This window comes from Euprymna scolopes, chromosome 9 (assembly GCF_053919585.1).
Source record: "Euprymna scolopes isolate OS-2025 chromosome 9, ASM5391958v1, whole genome shotgun sequence".
Taxonomy (NCBI): domain Eukaryota; kingdom Metazoa; phylum Mollusca; class Cephalopoda; order Sepiida; family Sepiolidae; genus Euprymna; species Euprymna scolopes.
The window spans coordinates 78944373-78965927 of record NC_136490.1 but is presented as its reverse complement, the minus strand read 5'-3'; the positions used below and the strand labels follow the sequence as shown (position 1 = coordinate 78965927).

The 21555-nt window shown below is 36.9% G+C and overlaps 3 protein-coding genes across 3 annotated transcripts; 2 read left to right on the top strand and 1 right to left on the bottom strand.

The window, feature by feature from the left end:
• The first annotated feature begins 289 nt into the window (after positions 1-289).
• On the top strand, positions 290-4351 carry LOC145284595 (uncharacterized). Its single transcript, XM_080133506.1, has one exon. It carries the CDS (start codon positions 290-292, stop codon positions 4349-4351), a length of 4062 nt encoding a protein of 1353 aa, XP_079989632.1.
• A 266-nt stretch (positions 4352-4617) lies between these two features.
• Positions 4618-5478, top strand: LOC145284594 (uncharacterized). The gene has a single exon (XM_080133505.1). It carries the CDS (start codon positions 4618-4620, stop codon positions 5476-5478), a length of 861 nt encoding a protein of 286 aa, XP_079989631.1.
• A 9378-nt stretch (positions 5479-14856) lies between these two features.
• On the bottom strand, positions 14857-15366 carry LOC145284593 (uncharacterized). The gene has a single exon (XM_080133504.1). It carries the CDS (start codon positions 15364-15366, stop codon positions 14857-14859), a length of 510 nt encoding a protein of 169 aa, XP_079989630.1.
• Positions 15367-21555: the final 6189 nt, after the last annotated feature.

Below are 21555 nucleotides of genomic sequence, written 5' to 3'. Positions count from 1 at the left end.
AAAAAAGGAGGAATCATACCTAATTAAAACAATAATAATATCTGTTAAATTTTAAATAAACCGAAATCGGTAAATTTTCAAAAAAGTTTTGTTGCTGGGACTTGTTGTCACTTGTTGTCACAGTTTTAAATTTAAAGTGGTGTCTGTCCTTCTGATTAAATTCTATCCGTGCTATTTTTATGTAGACGATTTAGTGTGATTCTTTCGGTCTGTTGTTTCCTTTTACTTTGGTTTTGCCTTTGCCTCACGGTAACAAAGTTTGCTGGGGGGATCCTTTAAAGGCTTCGGTATGGCGGTGAAAGAATTAGCTGCCAAAATTGAGTCGAAGAAATTAAGAATCGACTGTGCCTTAAAGGAAGCGGAGATCTCCGAAGCTAAAAGAAATAGAGTCTCCGTTTGGCTTCTCGATATCAACAAACTTTACGACGATTTGATAGTTAAATCTTCGTCGGAAGATAGAGAAATGTTGAGTCAGGAGGCCGAAAAGTTTACTGAAGGTATAGAATGTAGATTGGATGCTTTAAGTGTGAGTAAAACGACCCATCCTTCCAAATCTGCTTCTTTTAATATAGACTGTCCTTCTTTCACCGGTCCTAGTAGTAATGTAGATAAGTTCGAGTTTCGAACTTTTATTAATAAATTTGAATTTTGCACTGCCAACATAGATAAGGCAGAGAAATTAATTTTTTTGAAAAGCAAAGTAAATGGTCGCGCATTTGACTTAATATCGCATCTTGATATCAAAGCCGACAACTATAATGTTGCAATTTCTATTTTGAAGGATGAATTTTTGGACCCTTCATTAATAAAATCAAAAATTTATAAGGATATAGTTTCCTCTCCTGATAGGTTCACGAAAATTCAGGAGCTACAGTTCTTTTTAAAAAAAGTGAAAGCGGAATTGGGTGAATTGGACGATTCCTTTAACACGGATTTCTCTAGACCGGACTCGACAAGCGGTTCCTTAGTAGCCCATGTCTTGTTTGAAAAATTCCCTAATAACGTTAAAAGGGAACTTCTTTGTAGGAGCGAAGAGAGAATTCCCTCTTACAATTTTATAATGTCGAAGGTTTTCGACATCTTAGGAATATTAATCGCTACCCCCATTGAAAATTCTGGCCGGGAAAAAATGGCACCAAGTTCTTCTTCGTCTTCTTCGGTTGGAAAATCCAAGATGGCGGTGCTGTCTCCTACCGTTAAGAGTAAATATTGTAAATTGTGCGACGTAAAAGGACATTCGTTGAGCGATTGCTCTAATTATCCTCGTTATGAAGATAGACTGAAGAAAGCCAAAAAGTTAGGCATTTGCACTAATTGTTTGGGCAATCATTCATTAAAGGATTGCAAAGGAAATTCAGGTTTTCCGTATGCATGTCATGCTTGTGGTTCTAAATCACATTTTACAGTGATGTGCCCCAAGCAGACTAGACCATTCGTGGGGGAAAATATGCTTCCTTCGGATGGTTCTAGCATTTTTCCCATTTTCAAGATTTCTTTGAAATCAGAGGGAGGCCCTGTCTATTTTTTTGTTCTGATGGACACGGGAAGTCAGAGGTCGTTTTTTTCTTCGAAATTGCTTGAGCAGCTCCATGTCGGTGGTGCTGTAAGAGCTAAAAGGACTCGTTTGCCGATCAATACACTTACGGGTCAAAATAACTTAAGTGCTCTTCGGTATAGGGTGTCTGTAAAATTAGGTCTTCAAAGTCCTTTTAGCTATGACGCCCTATTCCTGACTGACCTGAACTTGAGATTTCAAGTTAGTGACTTTGAGGCTGTAATACACAATCTCGAAGAGAATGGTTACCGGCTGTGTCCTGGGTATAGGGACCAGAACGGTGCGCAGTTGCAAGGTATCATGGGATTGGACCTTTTGCAACATATTAAAAATTTAAGGGCCACCCCCTGTTTAAAAGGTATGGCATGGAAGATAGATGAGACCCTCATTCCATGGGGAAGGGCAGGAGGTTTCTTGGATGAAAGGTCTGAGTTGCCTCCCCCCAAGGGCAAATACGATAAACTAAGTCCAACGGACAGTTTCCTTGTTGAATCTGCTTTGAACCCCCTTTGTTCCTATGAGGACAACTTTGAATCCCTGTTCGGTATTTCGGATGTCGAAAGAGGGATTGAAAAATTTTTATCCCTCGATTCAATCGGAATTGAGGAGGGTGAAAAATGTTCGATCACTGACACGGAAAAAATTAGGGAGTTCGAGGACTCCATATCTCTGCGGAGAGGTTATTATTTTGTTAACCTTCCGTGGAAGTTTGAGTTGCTTCCCTTGGTTAGGGACAATCATAACGTGTCCGTGAAAATTTGCGAGAGAGTCACTTCGTCTTTAAAAAGAAAAAATAAATTAAATGACTATATTCAAGTCTTCAGGAATTATGAGGAGGAGGACATAATAGAAGAATTCCTTGTTCCTCCAGGTCGTCAAAATGAATTCATTTGGATTCCACACAGACCTGTTATAAAGGAGGATGTAAACACTACTACTAAAATCAGGCCAGTCTTCAATTGCTCCCTGAAGGCTAAGGGAGGAGTATCATTGAACGATGCTGCCTATGCGGGCATTAATTTGACAGCAGATTTGCTGAAATTATTAGTCGGATTCCGAAAGAACCTCTTTGTGCTCTTAGGAGATTTAAAAAAGGCGTTCTTACAAATTAAGTTAAAATCGTTAGAAGATAAAAACCGTTTTTGTTTTCATTTGTTAATAGGTAATAAGTTACATACCTATAGATTCAATACTTTGTTGTTTAGGTTCAACGCCAGCCCCTTTATATTGAATTTTTTGCTTAAATATCACGCAAAGAAATATGGGAACGACATCGCATCGTCCGCCATATTAAATAATTTTTATGTGGATAATCTCGTTACCACAAGTAACGACCACGAGACCCTTTGCTCTGTTTACACCTTGGTTAGTAAGCTTTTGGGGGAGGCAGGATTCCAATTACAGTCCTGCAACTCCAATCACCCTGAACTAAGGAATAAAATGTCGATAGATAACTCACTCAGTACTCCTGCTACTTCATTTGAGAAGGTGTTGGGTTACTATTATTCTGTAGAAAATGATTCTCTTAGAATTATTCCCTCTTCGGTAAATTCTGAAGTTAAAACAAAAAGGGAGATTCTTTCCCAAGTGGCCAGTGTTTTTGACCCACTGTCACTTCTTTTACCTGTCACTGTCCAGGGTAAAATTATTGTTAGTCTATTATGGAAACAAAAATTATCATGGGATCAGGAGATTCCAGAAAACATTCGTTGCTTATGGGAGCATCTAGCTGGGGAGTTGAATAAGTTGACAGAGTTTGAATTCCCTAGGTTTGTTCTGTCAGACAATATTCCGACAGAATTTATTTGTTTTTGCGATGCCTCTAAACAAACATATGGCTTCGCAATATACGCGAAGCAAGGGGCTGTAAGTAATTTATTGTTCGCGAAAGCGAAAGTTGCTCCCATTAAAGGGAGATCACTTCCTACATTGGAACTGTTAGCTATTTATCTAGCTATCAAAGTTGTTCCACACATTTTAGATGTTTTTAACGCATCTCATATCATTAATTTTTACCTCGTGTCAGATTCACAGGTTGCTCTTTCGTGGGTATTAAATGGTAAAAGTCCAAGAAAAAACGTTTTCGTGGGGAACAGGATTTCGGAAATTTCAAAATTCTCTGAAGAAATCCTGACTAAATTTGGTGTTTCCCCAAAATTTAAATATGTTCCCTCCGCCGAGAACCCGGCGGACCTGTTAACCAGAGATATAAACTCCTCTAAATTTACAGTACTTTACAATTTCTGGATTCATGGATCCGAATGGATGAACTTGCCCGAAATTAAATGGCCAAGTTCCTTATTTTGCCTTAAAGATTCTAACAAAGAGATCGTGTCTTGTTTAGTTTCAAATTGTGAACCCCCCTATGAGGGAAAATTTCCAATTGAAATAGAAAGATTCTCTAAGCTTTCAAAAATCATCAGGGTCTTGGAGAAGGTCCTAAAATTTGGCGATTTAGTACGTCATCGATCATGTGACAATTTTAGCAAAGCTAAATTGTTACTTTTTTCTCATATGCAGGAAGAATCATTTCCTGCTGAACTTAAATATCTAAAACAACCTTCGGTTAAGGTCGCGCCACCTAGAGTGGCCGCATTGGGTTTATTTCTTGATAAGGACAACTTGATCAGGACCAGAGGTAGAATTCAGAATGCAGAAGCTCTACCGTTCGAGGCCAAATTTCCCCTTCTGGTAGGAAAAAGGCATGCCCTGACAAGGTTAATTATCATCGAGGCGCATGAGGGTTGCTGTCACTTAGGTACTAACTCCACTCTATGCAAGTTGCGCTTGTCATGATTTTGGATTCCTCAGGGTAGACAAGCAGTTAAAAACACACTACGTGCGTGTATTGTTTGCAGAAAAATTAATTCGCACCTTGCGGGGCTCCTACTGGTTCAGTCCTCCCAGCGCATCGAGTAAATTTGATTCATCCCTTCCAACAAGTGGGAGTGGATTTCACTGGTCATTTCTTAGTGAGATACAATGACTCAGAAAATAAGATGTATATTTTATTGTTTACATGTATGAGCTTCCGTGCCATACACTTAGAACTAGTGCCGGACATGAGCACTCGTTCATTCCTTCCAGCATTTATTAGATTTTCTAATTTGTTCGGTATACCAACCCATGTTTACTCCGATAACGCTAAGTCCTTCTTGGCTTCTGGAGTCCTATTATCTGATGTTCTTGAATCAGATGACTTTAAAGAACATTTCAGATCAGTTTCTGTCGAACATCGCACAATACCTCTGTATGCTGCCTGGCATGGCGGGGTGTGGGAGATACAGATAGGAACTGTTAAGCAATGTTTAAAAAAGGCATTAGGAAGGAAAAAATTAGAATATTTTGAATTCCTAACCGCCATTTCTGATGTAATTAAGGCGGTGAATGACAGGCCATTAACATATATTAATTCTTCTGATAGAGAGCCTAATTGTTTGACTCCTAATCATCTTTTACAAACGGGCTATCATCCCAGTTTACTGTTGAATAACTATAAGTCAGAAGAATTGTGTCCAGACCCCCCCAATCGTATGAAGCTTATTCATTCTCTTGAGATAAGAGAAAAGTTTATCAATAAATTTAAGAAAATATGGCATAATGACTACCTCTTGTCACTACGAGAGTCAAATGCTGGGGTTCAGCGCATTAAGAGCCCAAAGATTTCAATTGGGGAAATTGTTCTTGTTAGATTCCCAAATAAGCCAAGACAGTATTGGAATATGGGGAAAGTAATCAGATTAATCTTAGGAAAGGATGATCAAGTTCGATCTGCTGTTATTCTCAAAGACGGGTGCGAACAGGTGCATTCCTTGAGAAACATCTTTCCTTCAGAAATTAAAGAAAATATAAATCCTTCTACTACAGATTTCCATGAGGAGGGCGGCCCCCTTTTTCTGTCCTACCTGTTCCAAAGCCAATGATGGATCCGCTCCCATGATTTGTTGTGACTCATGTGAGGAGTGGTTCCACTTTGATTGTGTCGGGGTTACTCAGGGGGACGCAGTTGGCGAGTGGGTTTGTTTCAATTGTTCTACAACTACACATCATTCGTTGAATTTCTTCATCAGTTAGTGTTTAATATTATTGTAATTACTTATCAACATTGTTTTATTGGAAAAAGAAATTTTATAAATCTTAGGGGTTGGACAGACACACATATTGTAGTGCTCATAATAATTAAAAATTGTAATTGTCAGTTAACTGACAAATTTTCAAAAAAGTAATGCAAACACATTACTTTTTATTCCCTCCCTTGGCAGTGTGTGAGAAATTATAGCAGTAGCAGCGGAGTTATCATTGGTTAATAATTTGTCACGCCACTCGGAAGAGATTGGGCGCGAAATTTGTGTCTGTTTGTTTTTCAGGAGAGTTTTCGACAAGACAGCGAACGGAGGAGACGTCACTCTTCCCGCCGCACCATATAGCAGCCTTTGCCTCAAGATATTCCCCACGAGGGGATTTTAAAAACCCTAAAAAATGGGTTTAATTAATTTTCGGACTTGTTTGTCCAACAAGGCATGAGTGAACCGTTATGATGAAAAATCTAAGTTAAACGTGTTTCAGCGTGCCGATGTTAACGAATCATTTTTAGACGAAAAGTCTAAGTTAAACATTTCTCAACTTGTCGACAGTGACGACTTACGTTGAAACGAGAAGGAGATGGACTTTAACTCTGGATAAACTGTTAACTCTGTAAATCGAACTCTGATACTCCCAAGGGAACTTTTGGATCATAAGATCCTATTATACCCGAGCCAGTTATGTGCAGCTGAAAAAAGTGTAGCATTTTTTTTTGCAACCTCGAGGATTACATTAATAAAGACGTCTGTTCAATTTTAAGGTAATTTTGTTGTTTGCTTATATTTTTTCATGCACTGCTAGGCGCCCCCAAAAAAGGGCTACATGGAGGGAATGGAAATATTTCTCACAGATGTCTGTAGTGGGGGTCAGAAATTTAAGTGAGATTAAATTTCCTCGCCCCAAACAAATAATAAAAAAAAAGAATGAAACAAAACGACACGTCCTTCTGATTTAAATGCACATCATTTATTTTTTAAATCCACAATAAGGTGATCACAAAAGGTCCAACGGGTGAGAGTCCTTTCAATGTCATTGTAACTAGAAATGTTAGATAAAAGTCCTGCATGAAAGTTATTAAAAAAACGAATTTAAAGTTTATGTATGGCGAAGTTCGCCTTGCCTAAAAAGTCCCATAAGGAAAGAAATTCAAGAAGTGAGTGATTTTGTTATTAACTTTAGAAGATGTTCGGGATGAATGCGTGTGTGCACAAGTAGTATTTGTGTTCGTATGGCATAAGCGTGTGATGTTTTACGATGTTGGCGGCATCGAGGTCGTGAACAAGAGAAACATGCTCTTGTAGTGTCTCGAAGTGAGCTGCTGAAACGCCTCCGTCGACGGCTATTTTATACATTTTTGGCTAGCTCCAGAAAGGGACCGCTCCTGCTGATATTTTCGCTTTTGGAAATCTGTGAAAAAGATTATTTCTGTATTTTTTCATTGGCTGGTTGTGTCACATGACCTGCTTTCAACTACATCCGCCAAACATATTTTAACGGAATTTTGGGTTCGTCACCAAAATCCGTCTTTTTATAGTTACAAAATGAAAGAAAAAAAGGAAAAAAAAAAAAAAAATTAGAGCAAATTTCTCGGAAAAGAGTAACTAATGGAAATGAGCAAAAGAAATACAGACCCGAATAAGTTTAAAATGATCCAAGTTTATTAAAACGAAAAGTTATCGATTGCCTTTATTTCCCAAGGCTGGGGTTAAAAAAAAAACCCTTAAGGAAACATTTAAAAATACATATAAAACAAATAGAAAAAAAGATGTCAATCCTTACTTGCATGAAAGGCTGAAAGAAAGAACATATAAAAAACGGAAAACAGTCCCTGTTTTGAATTCAGTCCTTTTGTAGAGGACTGGGATATATAAATCCTAATCCCGTTACAAAAGAAAATAATGAAACGAATGGAATGAAGGAAACAAAAACTCAATTGCTGGATAAGATAAACATGTCGTTTATTTACTGTTGAAAGAATTAATGTTTTAGATATAATATAATATATGTTCATGTCCGCGTTCGGGTGTCACCATTGTTTGTTGCGGGAATGGTAGTATAGAAAGAAAAGGAAATGTGTGTTCATCTCACTATCGTTTGTTCGCGCATGGGAAGGGGCGTGAGTAATGTAGTGGAAATGGGAATGACAGTCCAGTGTGTAGACAATGAAAAGGATAGAGGGTTTACATCAGTAAAGCTGTACGCCATGTTAGCAGTCAGCTACGCGAAGGTATTCTCAGGCACAAGTTGTATATATAGAGAGAGAAAGAGTGAGAATGTCAATCCAGTTCATGGAGAGAGAAAGCGTATAAAGTGTACATACTGTCTGTTGGCTTTTTGCCCCACATGGTAGCAGGTGGCGTAAGGCGCGCCTGCTGGAACGGTGGCGGCTGGTCTGTAGACCACTCAGTTCGGAAGCTGGTCCGAAAAGAAAGAAGCTGCTTATTGTTCTTGCTTTTATAGTTGTTTCCGGTGGTCTTTTGCGCATGTGTGGATTTCCTTTGAAAGGGCAAGTGACGTTGCCCATGTGTGCGTATGTGAGTACATGTGTGTGTATACACGTGAATGTGAGTGTATATACGCAAACGTGAATATATGTACGTGTGTGGACATGCCCGCGTATGTTATATGGCTTGAGATGTGAACGCGTGTTTTTGTGTGAGACTAGAAAAGGCTTGCACACTTTTAACGAAATGTTCAGTCCTTCTTTGACAAAATGTTCTTTTTTTTTTTCTTTTCCGAAAGGAATCACAATCAAAAAGTTTCTTTGACCTAAAATGGGAGAAAGAAGTATTTTTCCTTTCTGAAGGCTCAGGTGCCTTTTAATTCAAAGGGGAGAGAATACATAAGACTTTGAAAACATAAATGCAAAGTGTAGAGGTTTAAAGGAAAATGTTTTATGCTGTTTGTAAACGCATAAGACCGGGAACTATAAAGGCAAAGTACCGGGGTTTAAAAGAAAATGTCTTATGCTGTTTGTAAACGCATAAGGCATGGAAAAATAAAGACAAAGTAACAGAATTTTGGGATTGTCACCAAAATCCGTTTTTCATAGTAACAAAAAGAAAAAAAAAGCATTTAGAGCAAATTTCTCGGAAAAGAGTAACTAATAGAAATGAGCAAAAGAATACAGACCCGCATAAGTAAAATGATCCAAGTTTATTAAAATGAAAAGTTATTGATTGCCTTTATTTCCCAAGGTTGGGGTTAAAAAAATCCTTAAGGAAACATTTAAAAATACATATAAAAAAATAGAAAAAAAGGTGTCAATCCTTACTTGCAAGAAAGGCTGAAAGAAAAGAACATATAAAAAACGGAAAACAGTCCTTGTTTTGAATTCAGTCCTTTTAACAAAATGTTCAATCCTTCTTTGAAAAAATGTTCTTTTCTTTTCTTTTCCGAAAGGAATCACAATCAAAAAGTTTCTTTGACCTAAAATGTGAGAAAGAAGTATTTTTCCTTTGTGAAGGCTCAGGTGCCTTTTAATTCAAAGGGGGAGAGAAGACCATAAAGCCGCTTTGGTAGGCTTTATGTGTACAAATACGGGGTAAATTCTTGTATTAAGGAAGAATTCCCCTCTGAACGAAACTTCGGTTGAAAAATCTTTCAAAGAGGGGATTTTCTTCCTAGGGGCGATTTTCTGCTTGTTTCGTCGGCGAAATTAATTTTTGTTCTTCTTAGAAAAGAACTCCTCAACACACGGTTGTTTCCTCTGTTAATCCTTTGAGAATAATAATTTACCAGTTGAAAGACTCGTTTGTCTTTTAATAACCGGTATTAATCTTCCAGTCGTAAGACCTAGTTGTCTTATAATGACTGAGAATAAACTAACGTTAACAGTTTAGTACCACCTAATGGAGTTCTAAACAAACGTCTTTCTCCAAAGGAGGAGAGAAAAAAAAAACGTAGAATTTAACGTCAAGAATCCTTTTTTGATGGAGCCGAATAGCGTCCTTCTTCTTGGCCGGCTAGGTTCGAACTGACGAAAATGGGTAAAAAGCCCATCCTCCTCCTCCTCCTCCTCCTCCTCCTCCTCCTCCTCCTCCCCCCCCCTCCAGAGGGTAGGAGTGGAGCTGACTGCTAGAAAGGGAACTATACCTATGCTGATGATGATGATAATAGAAGTGATCTGCCGGTCAAGGAATGCGTTCCTTGACCCAAATGCGGAGATGTTGAATGGGTATAAATAAAAAATAAATAAAAATTATTTCTCTATTAAAAATTTCAACACTCTCCCGACAAGAAAAGAAAAAAAATTCTTGTAACAAAAAGTTAAAAACCTAGATCAGGTTAAAATTTAAGGGGCTTAATTTTTTTCTTTTATCTATGGGACGTCGAAATATAAACATAATTAAAATTTTGAAAAATATTAATCTTCTATGTTTTTAGATGAAAATCTGTGTAAGAAAATGAAAAATGGCTGTCTTTTATTATGGAATTTAAATTACGAGAACAGGCAAGCCTGAATTATTTCTCTAATCCATAATAACCCAGTCATATTCACTCCGAAATAGGAGCAGGGCGAACGCAACTTTTCCTCTGATTAAAGAAGCCACCACAGGCTCTTTATCCAGGTATATCCAAGGTATATTTCCTGCATAAACTGCACAGGGAAAATGTAACATTAAATGTCTGTCGAGCTTCACACATCAAGCTCAACAAACTAGGACTGACAAGTCTCTTACAAGCACCCAAGTCATTGGTGCTAAGAGATTCTTCAGAAATCTCCTGGGTGAGATCCCAAGCTTCATGTTCCAGCATCAGGAACTTCACTGCACACTTAAAAAATCTTCCTAAAAACATTACTTTTGCTCCAGGGGAAGAATCCAGTAGCAAAATAAATTGGGCTATAAAAACCTGAATAATGTTGCAAGAACCAATGTAGAGGATTATCCCCAAATACTCTATGAGGTATGAAATAGCTTTAATTAAAACAGGAAAGGTCATCCTGAAGAAGAAACTTCATCCTCATACAGACAAAATTCTACAGAAGGCTTCTGCAGAACAAAATATGCACTCTCACAGATCTTCGGAGGGGCTGCACTACACATCATGTAGCTAACAAATACTTGAAAATTAAACTGCCGACACTCGACTGAAATCATCCAGTGGAGATTGAGTTTGCCAAACTCTCGGCAAAATAGCCTCCCTTTCACTCCAACATGGAGACAAGGTGATAAAGGACCAGAAGTCCTGAAACTTTCAGAGTGACATTTGCTCCGAAGGTGCATGATTGCACCGAATGTAGTACTTACAGTAAGTACTTTAAAAGTACTAGTGTCTTCTTCCAGTACTTGTTCTGAAAAGGAGTTGCGACAAGCTAAACTCCAGTTCTTCGGAATAACATGGACATCAAGGCATGCAGATACCAGGGTTTGGCTATCTTGGCAAGTGCCCAAATCTAAACAGTTTCCCTGACTATCAGCGTACTGCTTATAAAACCCTAGCTGTTTCCCTTTAATAATAGGCACAATGTCTCTAACTAATTCCCATTTAAATTCCTCCATGAATTGCATAAAATTCAAGGGATCCATGCTCAACAAATTATGGACCAAACTGGAGTCCTTAAAAATTCCTAACAAATTTAAATTATTTCTAGCTATATTTACAGCAAGCTGCAATCTAGACAGATTAAATTTAATTGCCGCACAATTTTCTAACTGCGGCCTGACCCTCACTAAGCCGAATTCGCCATTACTTAGAGAGTTGGTCTCAGCAACCGGGCATTCTGGTTCAGGATGGAAACCTTCATCAGCATTATCATCGGTGTATCAAAGAGTACCGGGATACTAATAGACTCACCTAGCTTATCACTAGCTAAACTATGCATGGCTTCTCTAACACTATTCTGGAATGCATCTACCCGAGAAGCATCTGCGTCTAGAAATTCCATATCCACAGTCTCGGGAGAAAAACAAGCATAGACTTGCTCAGTCAAGTCAAGAAACGTATCTAAGCCTTCTCTAATCTCAGTCATATTTTGTCAAAAGAGAACCTTAGGACAATTTTTGTCTGAACTCATAAAGCTGAGATTGAGAATAATAGCATCCATAGCAAATAACCTTTCTTCTACCAATGTACAATAAGAAGAATTTGCAGACATGCTGAGGCTTTTAAAAATATGAAATAAATATAAACTAAAGTCGAATAACTATCACATAGAATTCTACCTAAATTTTAAAGTAAATTTTCTCTTATAGAAAGTTAAAAAAAATCCTCATTAAACTGAGGTTTGCCTTACTAATAATTTGAAACACTAAAATTGTATAAATAAAATTATCAATTATTCCCCTAAGGTGTAAGTGGACACAAAGTCGGGCTTAATAAAGGAGAAAATCCAATTCCAAGGATGCTCTTTGGATTGGGACAAATTGAATAACCTCTGAAGGAATTTTATCCTTCAAGACTGAGGACAAAAATAAATTTCTTATATTAACTGAAAGTGCAGCAAAACTTTTCTAATTTTTTTTCTGAAATAAAAACTATCAATTTTTCCTTCTCTGACTGAGGACAGAAGGAATTTTTTTTTTACACACAACAAAAAAAATGCAGCATAAATATTTTTTTTCTTTTTTTAACTACGGACAGAACCAACGTTAGGTAAAACTAAAGTCAGAAGAAAACTACAACTTAAATTTAATTATTCACGCTAAGTCCCGGGGCAAATTCTCACGTTGTAGACTTACAATAATTAAATGCACCGAACTGCCAACTATTGGCGAAAATAGAGAAAGGAAATATTTCTTTTAAAACTTTCTTCTTAAAACCTGTGGCGCTAAGGTTTGGGGATAAATGAATTAACAAAGAAGAAATAAATTCTTTGTTGAAATAAACGTATACAATTTACTGGAATAAAAATATCTCCTAGGAAACTTATTTCCTTTTTTAATAAACCCACTATGACTATGGGAAAATAACTTAATTGTTGATAAATAAATTTATGGTAAATTAACCTGCTGTTTATGACGGAAGTTATCAGGAGGTAAATAGCTTGTTAAATTCTTACTTAAATCCCGAGGTAAAAGGTAATTTCTACATACCAAAATTAAAGAAAATTAAATAATACATTCAATTCTCAAATTATCAATAAATTTTCAAATTTGTATCAATAAATGTTACGTGTGTTCCACTAAAGTAACAAATAAAAGAAAAATGCAAATTTATAGGGGAAAAAACTCCAAAGCAAAATGTTTAAATTTCAATTCCCTAAAAAATTCAAAATGGCGACATGGTCAAGGGAGGGAGGTGGCGCAGAGCCAAGCAAAAATGGTGGGAAACAGCTTACAAAATTACATACAAAATATACAAAATGGAAATAAGGCAATCAACAATCAGATCAAATTAAAATGAGCCTTGCTCCAAATGTTAAATTATAAGAGAGTCTAAAATAGTAAGAAAAAAAAAACGGACTATTGTAAAGGCTTAATGGAAGGAAGGTCTCAACGTATGTGCTGACGTCACGCACAAAAGTTGAAATAGCGGGAGAATTTAAAAGCTCCCGCGTGGTTGGAAACATATCAGACTAGGAGAGGTTAAAAGCAAAATTCAGAAAATTTTAGAGAAATGTCTTATGTATCTCATAAATACATAAGACTTTGAAAACATAAATGCAAAGTGTAGAGGTTTAAAGGAAAATGTTTTATGCTGTTTGTAAACGCATAAGACCGGGAACTATAAAGGCAAAGTACCGGGGTTTAAAAGAAAATGTCTTATGCTGTTTGTAAACGCATAAGGCATGGAAAAATAAAGACAAAATAACAGAATTTTGGGATTGTCACCAAAATCCGTTTTTCATAATAACAAAAAGAAAAAAAAAGCATTTAGAGCAAATTTCTCGGAAAAGAGTAACTAATAGAAATGAGCAAAAGAATACAGACCCGCATAAGTAAAATGATCCAAGTTTATTAAAATAAAAAGTTATTGATTGCCTTTATTTCCCAAGGTTGGGGTTAAAAAAACCCTTAAGGAAACATTATGAAAAAATAGAAAAAAAGGTGTCAATCCTTACTTGCAAGAAAGGCTGAAAGAAAAGAACATATAAAAAACGGAAAACAGTCCTTGTTTTGAATTCAGTCCTTTTAATAAAATGTTCAGTCCATCTTTGACAAAATGTTCTTTTTTTTTCTTTTCCGAAAGGAATCACAATCAAAAAGTTTCTTTGACCTAAAATGGAAGAAAGAAGTATTTTTCCTTTGTGAAGGCTCAGGTGCCTTTTAATTCAAAGGAAAAAACAGAAGACCATAAAGCCGCTTTGGTAGGCTTTATGTGTACAAATACGGGGTAAATTCTTGAATTACGGAAGATTTCCTTTCTGAACGAAACTTCGGTTGAAAAATCTTTCAAAGAGGGGATTTTCTTCCTAGGGGCGATTTTCTGCTTGTTTCGTCGGCGAAATTAATTTTTGTTCTTCTTAGAAAAGAACTCCTCAACACACGGTTGTTTCCTCTGTTAATCCTTTGAGAATAATAATTTACCAGTTGAAAGACTCGTTTGTCTTTTAATAACCGGTATTAATCTTCCAGTCGTAAGACCTAGTTGTCTTATAATGACTGAGAATAAACTAACGTTAACAGTTTAGTACCACCTAATGGAGTTCTAAACAAACGTCTTTCTCCAAAGGAGGAGAGAAAAAAAAAACGTAGAATTTAACGTCAAGAATCCTTTTTTGATGGAGCCAAATAGCGTCCTTCTTCTTGGCCGGCTAGGTTCGAACTGACGAAAATGGGTAAAAAGCCCATCCTCCTCCTCCTCCTCCTCCTCCTCCCCCCTCCAGAGGGTAGGAGTGGAGCTGACTACTAGAAAGGAACTATACCTATGCTGATGATGATGATAATAGAAGTGATCTGCCGGTCAAGGAATGCGTTCCTTGACCCAAATGCGGAGATGTTGAATGGGTATAAATAAAAAATAAATAAAAATTATTTCTCTATTAAAAATTTCAACAATGTTATTTTCACTTTTGTTGTTTTAAGAAAAGTGTGTGGGTGTATTTAAAATTGAGCCGTTGTTGATAGATTATGTTTTTTTCAAAATGTGCGGGGAAAATCGAAATGAATAATGGTTCGTTATTTGCGCACGAGTGTTTGTGTGTGTGTGTGTGTGTGTGTGTGTGTGTGCGTGTGTGACTGTACAAATACTCCCTCCAGATTGAAAAAAAAGATAAAACTCTTTTCTTTTTTTTTTTCAATATGTAACGTATTCCTTAAAACGTTTCGCCCAGTTTACTTTCCTGCCTGTTTTTGTAGTTGAGTCGGCGTTCTGTACAACAGTGGGTTCTGTAAGAGGTTGCTTCGGTGGGAAAATGTCTTGAAAATGTTCGTCATGTATGCCGCTTTGAGTCGATCCAACATGATAGTGTCTCTTTTCCCATTTTTTGAAACAGTGAAATATTTATTCTGCCTGTCCACAACTGGGTATGGACCCGAATAATTCGGACAAAATGGCTTTTTCACCGAGTCGTTCCTGACAAAGACATGTTTGATGGTATGAAGATCTTTTGGAATATAGGATCGTCTGTCTGTCCTCCTGGTGGGTGTGAAGTCTAGAGGAGACATTTTGTCTTTCAGCTCTGTTACGAATGTGTATTTATCAAAATATTGACCCGGTAGAGTCAAAGTGGAACCGAAGACTAACTCTGCTGGTGTACTTTGCAAGTCTTCTTTTACAGAATTTCGTATCATTAACAATATCAAAGGTATATTGTGTGTCCAGTCGGTACTGTTCAGATTCATTGCCAGGGAAGTTTTTAACTGCCTGTGAAAACGTTCAACCAAGCCATTCGAGGAAGGATGATATGCTGTAGTCTTGATGTGGTTTGTTCCCAGTAATTGATTGAATTCCACAAAGAGTGTCAATTGGAACTGCGAACCTCTGTCTATCGTGATGACTGTGGGTACTCCAAAAATGGCTATCCAGTCCTGAAGTATGGCTCTGGCTATTATTGAAACTGAAGTATCCTTAACGGTTATGGTGGTAGGCCATCTGCTGAATCTATCAACGATAGTCAGGATGTGGGTGTGTCCCTTTGAAGTGGGTAACAGTCCTACCAAATCGATGTGGATGTTGGTGAATCTAGCATTGGGTGTGCTAAAGGAACCCAGTGGTGATTTTGTGTGTCTGTGAATTTTGTGCTTTTGACAAGGTATGCACGTCTTAGTCCAATTTCGAATATCTGCGTTCATATTCGGTCACACGAAATGTTGCATAATTAGCTTTAGAGTAGCTCTTTTTCCTGGGTGAGATAAATTGTGGAGATAGGCTAGGTGGTATGTATGGTCATGGTTGTTTCTTTGCCATGTTGCAATAAACAATCGCTGTACTGAACGGTACGGGCATTTCTTCAAGTTGTAAGGATGTGTTTTCCTGAACATCTTTAAACATTGTGTCTGATTCCTGTTCTCGTGCTATCAATTCCATGCTTAGCAAGCTGGAATTTAGAGAAGTGATCATGGCTCTGGATAAGGCGTCTGCTATAATGTTCTCCTGGCCCTTCATGTATCTTATGTCCGTGGAGTACTGTGCAATGTAATCGAGATGTCTGATCTCTCATGGGCCATATTTGTCCACATGTGTGTGTAGCACATAAGTTAACGCTTGTGATCTGTGCAGATCGTAAAATTTCTGCCTCCCAAGATGTGTGTGAAATGTTTAATCGCCAGATAAATTGTCAATAATTCTCTCAAAAATGTGGTGTATTTTTTTTGTGGTTTGTTTAGCTTGGCCGAAAAAAATGATATAGGGTCATCCCATCATCGGTCAGCTGGTGGATGACCGCCTCTATGGCTACGTCTGACGCGTCCATTGTAAGTGTGAGTCTGTACGTCAGCTTTGTGAAATTTGCTAAGGCTTTCTTCGCTTGAGCAAAAGCTGCTAAGGCTGATCCATCTAATGTTAACTACTGGTTCTTGGTCTTGTTCTGCAACAGCAATGCGAAAGAATTTCAGAGCGGTTGGGTAAGAACCGACTGTAATAGTTGATTATCCCTATGAATCAACAGACTTGTCGAACAGATGTGGGCTGTGGAAAATTAGCGATGGCATTCACTTTTACGGGTAGTGGTGATATTCCGCCCTTGTCGATCGTGTGTCCGAAGAAGTTGACTTTTGATTGGCTGAAGATGCATTTGTCCACGTTTATTTTTAGGCTGTAGTGAGATAATCTCTGGAAAGTTTGTTTCAGGTGCTGTTTATGTTCGTCAAGGTTTTTACTAGCAATTAGGATGTCATCCACATATGCAAATATGAATGGCAATCCTCTGAAAACCTTGTCTATTAAACGTTGGAAAGTTTGACTAGCGTTTCAAAGTCCGAAGGGCATGCGAATGAATTCATAAAGTCCAAATGGTGTGGTCAAGGCTGTTTTGTGGATATCCTCCTCTGCTACGGGACTTGGTAGTATGCCTTCACTAGATCCAACTTCGAAAACGTAGCATTCTGTAATCCGATCACAAAATCGTGGATGTGAGGAATCGGGTATCTGTCCGATGCAGTTTGTGCATCCAGTCTTCTGAAATCACAGCATGGGCGCCAGGATGTACCGTCCAATTTTTGCTCCATATGTAAGGGAGAAGACCATGTGGTTTTCGAGGGTTGGATGATCCCCTGAAAATTGATACTGAAATTCTTCCTTCGCTATTCGGTATTTATCCGGTTTTAAACGTCTGGAGGTGGCGTGGACTGGTTGTCTGGACGTCTTAATGTAGTGCTTAGCACTATGCTTGACCGTGTCCGTGTCCCTGAATGGCTGAGACAGCTGCGGATATTTTTGAAGTAATCGACGGATTGATGGGTTCTCAGGTAGGGCTGAACTGATATCTGTTGACTGGTATCGAGTGGAGACTCCTCTGACCCCTAATAGCGTATGGTTGGTCATGTCCACAGACAGGTTGAATTTTGCCAGGAAATCCGCTCCTATTATGCCCGTTGTTATGTCGGCTATGGTAAAAATCCACATGAAAGTTCGCCTCAAACCAATATTCATGGTCAGTGATTTATCCCCGAATGTGAATATCTTGGTACTGTTTGCTGCTTGCAAGTGATACGTTTGAGTGGTAAAAACAGTTCCACCCGCTCTGTTGCGTTCCATGATCCGACTTCGGCTGACACTCCTTCATTTATAGGATGACCTGTTGTGCTGTGTGCGCTGGCGATCTGCCTTCAGTAAATTTTGTAATTGTTGGGAAAGCTGCTCGATCATGGATTTTAGCTTGGCTAACTCTTCGTCTCTTTGTTGCGCAGGCTTTTGCTGTAACGAGTTTACTCGGTATGTCCGGAGGTTTTTGCAAATTCAGTCTGCTATTTCTGCGAGTTTTTCAGGTTCTGATGCTGGTAGTTTATTCAGCCACAAACTCCTCATGATGTTTTCCGACATCTTGTTATCTCCTAAAAGGGCTCGCATGTGACGTAGCAACTGCGATGGAGTGCGGTCTCCAAGCTTGACTTGAGTAAATAAGTTGTGTAACATTGACTCGCTCGATAAACCAGTCAGTTTAAGAATTGCCTCCTTCAGCCGGTCATAAGGTTTTTCTTCTGGATAATCTCAAGTAAATCAATTACTTCCTCCATAATGTCGGTAGGTAATTTCTCGACCAGGTAAGTATATCTTGTCCTGTGTGACGTTATCCGCTTCACGTCAAATAACGCTTGGATTTGGATAAACTAGGACTTAATGTTGGTTAGGTTGAATGTCTGGATGTTTAACGATAGGGTGGCTGGAGATATTTCTGAATGTGATGGATCCATGCTCTTGTTTTGCTTGATTTGGTCCCAAAAGTAACTTGGACGCCTTTAAATTGCCAGTCTGGTCTTCACATTGGTATAGACAGACGTCTGCGGTCTCAATTTAAATGGGAAAATAGTGTGATGTGAATCTGTGGGTTGTCGAAGGAAGTGTGTGTTTCATTTCACAGTCGGGTGTCACCAATTTTGTAGTGGGGGGTCAGAAATTTAAATGAGATTAAATTGCCTCGCCCCAAAAAAATAATAAAAAAAGAATGAAACAAAACGACACGTCCTTCTGATTTAAATGCACATCATTTATTTTTTTAAAGCAACAATAGGGTGATCACAAAAGGTCCAACGGGTGAGAGTCCTTTCAATGTCATTGTAACTAGAAATGTTAGATAAAAGTCCTGCATGAAAGTTATTAAAAAAACGAATTTAAAGTTTGTGTATGGCGAAGTTCGCCTTGCCTAAAAAGTCCCATAAGGAAAGAAATTCAAGAAGTGAGTGATTTTGTTATTAACTTTAGAAGATGTTTGGGATGAATGTGTGTGTGCACAAGTACTTTTTGTGTCCGCATGGCGTAAACGTGTGATGTTTTACGATGTTGGCGGCATCGAGGTCGTGAACAAGAGAAACATGCTCTTGTGGTGTCTCGAAGTGAGCTGAGAGGGAGAGAAAGCTGAAACGCCTCTGTCAACAGCTATTTTATACATTTTTGGCGAGCTCCAGAAAGGGACCGCTCCTGCTGATATTTTCGCTTTTGGAAATCTGTGAAAAAGATTATTTCTGTATTTTTTCATTGGCTGGTTGTGTCACGTGACCTGCTTTCAATTATGTCCGCCAAACATATCTTATTTTTACTTTTGTTGTTTTGAGAAATGTGTGTAGGCGTATTTAAAATTGAGCCGTTGCTGACAGGTGTTTTTTTCAAAATGCGCAGGGAAAATTGAAATGAATAATGGTTCGTTATTTGTGTGTGTGTGTGTGTGTGTGTGTGTGTGACTGTACATGTCAATTAAAAAATACATAATTTAAATAAAAAATTAAATAAAATTATTATAACTAAACTTTTTAATGGAAAAAACAAATATAAAATAACCGACTTGCTCGGATTTTTGCAACCAAGATTAATTTTTATATACAGCGAGTGTGTGTGTGTGTGTGTGTGTGTGTGTGTGTGTGTGTGCGTTTTTGTTATGTAATGTTATTATCACAATGATGAATGTAAATTCTTTTGTATTCATGTTAAGAAGGATAAGAGTCTTAAGAGTGTTCATGGAAGTAAGAGATCTTTGAGGTTCATGTGTAAGTGTTGTGAGATATGGAGACATTAACAGGTGTATATAAATGAAGAGAGTACATATAATTACACTTTGAGAGGGGATTTCATATCTAGATAGATAGACCGATAGATTGAGAGGTTGGCATTTATGCTTTGACAGTTCTGTATGAAATGGCTCTGTTTATATAACATAAATAGTATGACACATATACTTTCTAAACATATATTTTTTTTAGATGATAATTTTCAAATGGTTCTTATATATAAATTGACAATACCTTTTCTCGTTGTAATGATGGACACAGGAGACAGCAGTTATAAAAAACATGATGATCATTTATTCCTTCCAATTGACCGGTCAATGGCTTTGCATTCAGGAATTCAAAGTTTCTTTCTTTACATCTTTTTCTGTTTAAAACCCTCTCGCTTCCAGAGTCCAAGGTTCGAACTGAACCTTCTCTTCCCTGGTCAGACTCTCGTCTGACTCTGACTTTCTGCCTCCCTTCTTCTGACTTCTCTCTTAACTAACTAACTCTCACTTCCTATAATGAGAAATCTATGCATGTCCGGCCAACATGACCACAATTCATGTGCCATCAACATGCGCGACCTGCACATTTCTAAACATTCTGATTTCCCATTTTTCCTTTGTTGTTTTCACAAAGGAATTCAACCTACATATCTAATTCATATAACCCATTTTTTTTTTTATCCAACATTCTTTCTAACAATAAATAGCTTCCAGCCAAAATTATATTTATTATTTATTTTATCAGAATCAACAATTTACTGGACATTCCATTTAAAACCTATTGTTCTTTAAAACTTATCTCCAGGGTTCGATTCATGTTTTCTCTAATTTTATTTTCATTTACTAATTCTCTTTATTTTTACTTACATGAAAATGGGGACAAGCGTTTTTCATGTAACATTTTTAATCTTTCTTTGCGCGCTTTTAATACAATTTAATATTTATTTAAAGTGCGATGTATGTAGGTGGTCAGTGAAGGAGAAATCCTTCTAGACCGAGACAATTTTTTTGCATAATAAAATCACAAGTATAAGCAACAAGTATAAACAATCGAGATTTAAAAATATATTTCATTCGCATATCTTTTATAACTTTTATTTTTATAAAGATGAAGTGTAATATCACAAGATACAAATCTTTTTATAATTTGCATTTTTATTTAAAAAAAAAAAAAAAAGAAGCAAATAAACTTGCTATTTGCTTACTTCCACAAGGGCAAATTAAATACAAGTAAGTTTAGTGTCAAAAATTCTCAGTTTCTAATGTTTTGTAATTAATATAGTTCATTCTTTTTATTTTTAAAACAATGTTATTACTATTATTAGTTTTATTAAAAAGTTCCGTAAATATATTTAAAAAAAAACGCACCCAGAAAAACACCCATTTATTTAAACATATTTTGTTTAAATACGTTCGTTTTGTTACTTACACTAAAAAGTTTTGTGTAAATAGTTGTGTGTGTGTGTGTGTGTTTTTCATCCTTAAAAGTTTTGTAAATATTTAATATTAAAGAAAATGTTTTGGAAATATTTAATATTAAAGAAAATGTTTTGTAAATATTTAATATTAAAGAAAATGTTTTGGAAATATTTAATATTAAAGAAAATGTTTTGTAAATATTTAATGTTAAAGAAAATGTTTTGTAAATATTTAATATTAAAGAAAATGTTTTGTAAATATTTAATATGGAAGAAAATGTTTTGGAAATATTTAATATTAAAGAAAATGTTTGGGAAATATTTAATATTAAAGAAAATGTTTTGGAAATATTTAATGTTGAAGAAAATGTTTTGGAAATATTTAATATTAAAGAAAATGTTTTGGAAATATTTAATATTAAAGAAAATGTTTTGTAAATATTTAATATTAAAGAAAATGTTTTGGA